At 46.9% G+C, this 3,960-nt stretch overlaps 1 protein-coding gene across 1 annotated transcript in view; it reads left to right on the top strand.

Annotated features, from left to right (window-relative positions):
• The window catches only part of TMEM132D (transmembrane protein 132D), a 185,485-nt gene extending 181,780 nt beyond the window's left edge, over nucleotides 1-3,705 (top strand). The window contains exon 9 of the mRNA XM_015644435.2: nucleotides 1,747-3,705. Within this exon, the coding sequence (XP_015499921.1) occupies nucleotides 1,747-2,919 (1,173 nt within the window). The 3' untranslated portion in view covers nucleotides 2,920-3,705. The remainder of the gene's footprint in view (nucleotides 1-1,746) is intronic.
• Nucleotides 3,706-3,960: the final 255 nt, after the last annotated feature.

Consider the following 3,960-nt stretch of genomic DNA (forward strand, 5'->3'; position numbering starts at 1 on the left):
CAGGCAGGAGCAGGGTTGGGGCCAGGCAGGAGCAGGGTTGGGGCCAGGCAGGAGCAGGGTTGGTGCCAGGCTCTGGGGTCTCAGTTCCCAGCAGTGGAGCCAGGACAGGTCACTCCTGCATCTCCTCTGGATCCACACTAACCCAGAGAGGGGACCCAGCCCTCCAGCCTGACTCTGTTTGAAAGGCAGCCGGGTCCCTCCACTGCTCAGGACACGATTTCAGAGCACAGTCCCTGTGAGCAAAGCAGTGCAAAGCTATTAAATGATTATGCAGGTTTAAGCAACACAGTGGGAGGATGAGAGCTGATGACATAAATTCTATGCAGCCTTCAAGAAACATCCAAAGATTAATAAACACAAAGCTGGGATTTATGACAGTGTCAGCAAAGTCTTAGGGCTCTGTCCTGAAATACAGACAGAAACAAATCTCCCATTGAAGCAGGGGGAGCTTTGTGGCTCTGAGGATTTCGGAATCAGGCCAGGACATTCTGCACCATACAATCCCAAAGACTGGAAGCTTGTTCTCCACACTCTGAACAGGTGAATGACTTTGTGCTGTGAGCAGTTTAGAGGATAACCATATGTGTTTATTCTCTGTACATGTGTGGAGTTAGAACGTAAATACTGTAGGAAAAACGGCTTATTTAAAGAAACAGGACTTTGCACAGTTTTCACAAGTTAATTTGTTGCTTGGGTGTCTGTCTGTCTGTCTGTCAGGCCCTCAGAGCAAGGTGATCCCAGCTCTGACCAGACAAAGACAGCAGAGGCTGCACTGCTGGAGCCAGGTGTGTCTGGTGGGGATGCTCCAGTGCAGACATCCCAACCAGGACAAGTCCAACCACCAGAAGCTGCAATGAGATTCCAGGACAGCAACCTGAATTTTGTCTGTAAATGATCAATTGATGAATACAAAGAGTTTTTTCAGGTGGCACAACAATTTTCAATTGCCATTTGAGAGTTCTTAGAGGACATGATTTTCAGAAATGGGTGAGCGCATGTTTTCTGAAATTTAAAAATGCTTTAAAATGCTTCAAGTGAGAAGCCCAAAGTCAAGGATCCAGGAAAGCTGCAGCATTAGGCACGTTCTTAGTACCCAGGTCGGATTGATTTGCATTCAGTGAAAGCCACCACGCACACTGGAGTACACAATCTGCATTGCTGTGACACAAGATTAAACTTTATTATTGTCTTGCTTTTAATTGCTAATAAGCGTAAAAATTACCCTGGCCATTTCCTAAAGAAGCAACTGATTGTTTTCCTCTGCTTATACGATCTGCTAATGTAATTTGAGGACAGAAATGAAGGAGTGAAGGTATGGAGTCATGTGTGGACCTGTTGGCTGTATCAGCTGTCTTTTAACATGTGCTTTGTGTAATAAGAGGAGACTTTGTATTTTAAACAGTTTAGAAATAATGTTGGGGGTTTTTTTATTTAAATATACAATAGTAAATGATCTCAGTCACTGGTAATGCTTCCTGACATGCAATTTATTCTGGTGCTGAAGTGGATTCTGCAGAGCCCAGGGGATACGGCTCCTTTAAGCACCTTTGTGGAAACAAATCTTGTTATCAACGAGTGTTTTAGACTAGTATTGCTCTTCACATCTTGACAAGATATGAATTCCACTGCTCTCCCTCTTTATTTGTGTTTGATCACTAATGGTGTGTGGATCTGGTGAGGAGGAGGGAACACAGCACGTTTCCCTGGACGATCACTCTGAGTGAGCGTGTGTTTTATATATTACAGGAAGCAGCCATCAGCTGCTGGATCCAGTTCAGTGATGGATCTGTCATGCCCCTGGATATTTATGACTCCAAAGACTTCTCCTTGTCAGCCACCTCCCTGGATGAGAAGGTGGTGTCCATCCACCATGACCCCAAGTTCAAGTGGCCTGTGATTGCTGCTGAGACCGAGGGCCAGGGGACCCTGGTGAAGGTGGAGATGGTGATCAGTGAATCCTGCCAGAAATCCAAAAGGAAGAGCATCCTGGCTGTTGGGAGTGGCAGCATCAAGGTCAAGTTTGGGCAGAGCGACGCCAACCCCAACATCAGTGACAGCAAGCACAGGGGCGCCGGCGTCCACCTGGAAAAGCACGGCAGCGAGCGGCGCCTGAAAAGCGGCTGGCAGGAGAGAGGAGGGGATGGGCAGTACTACAGCTCCTCCATGGGCCACGAGCTGGGCAGGGGCACCACCACACACAGGTCCATTCTGAGCAGGAAAGAGGACAGGGAGAGCCTCCTGGATGATGACAGCCAGAACCTGCCCATAGACTTCACCAGCTTCCCCGCCCAGGTGGACCTGCCGAGGGACAGCGGGGACTCGGAGGAGAACGAGCTGCTGCAGACACCCCGGGGCCTCAGCGACCTGGAGATCGGGATGTACGCCCTGCTGGGCGTCTTCTGCCTCGCCATCCTGGTGTTCCTCATCAACTGCGTCACCTTCGCTCTCAAGTACAGGAACAAACAAGTTCCCTTCGAGGAGCAGGAGGGCATGAGCCACTCTCATGACTGGGTTGGGCTGAGCAACAGGACAGAACTGCTGGAGAACCACATCAACTTCTCATCCCAGCAGGATGAACGCATCACAGCCATTGACAGGGGAGTGGACTACGAGGAGAGCAAGTATCTCCTCAACACAACTGCCACCACCAATATCAATGGACAATCTTTCAGGGCTCCCGAGTCCCCGTTCAGTGAGGGGAAAGAACAGAAAAGTGAAACAACCACTTCTCCTACCTCTAAGAGGAAACGGGTTAAATTCACCACCTTCACCACCATCTCCTCTGATGATGGGTGTCCCACTGTCAACTCCATCCTGATGAGCAATGAGGATGACATTAAATGGGTCTGCCAGGATATGGACCTGGGGGAGTGCAAAGAGCTTAAAAACTACATGGAGAGGTTGCACGAAAATGCGTAACGAGACACAAAAGACTTTTTTGCTTTGGTTTGTTCGTTCGTTTGTTTTTCACTCACCTTCTGCCTTTAATTTTGGGTAGTGGGGCAAAATGTTGTATTCTAACAAGAATCAGCTGGTGGATAATAACTCAATGGAGCCCCAAGAAGCCACCCAAAAGCAGCTGGGAGAGCAGAGATCCTGGACAGCTCTTAAAATTCAAGTCTTCTCTGTGCTCAGAGATGGAAGTGAGAGATGTGTGTGGTTTTTTGATACACAGTAACATGAAAAAAAAAAATTAGAAAAATAATCCGTTCTCATTCTCTGTGCTTTCCCAGGAAATCGATAAATATAACAAACTCCAGTGCAGTTTGGATATTACAAAGCTCACACAGCTCTACTGTTCCACATTGCAAGCTTTGGTTAAAAGATTGCTCTCAGAATAAATAGATCCATGCAAAGAGCGTGTCGCTCGAGCTGTGTGCAGAGAATATCCACCCAGGAACATTCATTTAAAGCTGACAAAAACCAACAGCGTGAAGGAAGCAGCTCCCAGAGCTGAGGAGTCGTGGGTTTCCAAAGAGTCTGGAGGGGATAAAGGCGTAACTGGGCTGTTTCCAAACCAGCATGTTTGCCTCCCAAGCACTGACAATGGATACACAGATACAGTTCAAACTGAAACTCTCTTTTTAAGTAGATGCCAAGGTAATAAACTTTGCCAGCCAATTTTCGGTATTTCTTAATTTGTAAAATAGGAGAAGATATAATCTATACTCAGAATATCACTCATATTAATGAAGGTCTGTTTTGGAAAGTTTGAGAGAATGAGCTATTTTTAAAAGCCCACTTTATCTGATTGTCCTGTTTTGAATTTGTATTCCCAGCCCTTTCCCTGGAGCTCCCCATCTGGTATCCTGAGGGCACTTCCCAGATCAGTCAGCCTTGGAAGCTGTGGTTCCTTTTCCTTTTCCTTTTCCTCTTCCTCTTCCTCTTCCTTTTCCTTTTGCTTTTGCTTTTCCTTTTTTTCCTTTTCCTTTTCCTTTCCCTTCCCTTTTCCTTTTCCTT

Source organism: Parus major, chromosome 15 (genome assembly GCF_001522545.3).
Source record: "Parus major isolate Abel chromosome 15, Parus_major1.1, whole genome shotgun sequence".
Classification (NCBI taxonomy): domain Eukaryota; kingdom Metazoa; phylum Chordata; class Aves; order Passeriformes; family Paridae; genus Parus; species Parus major.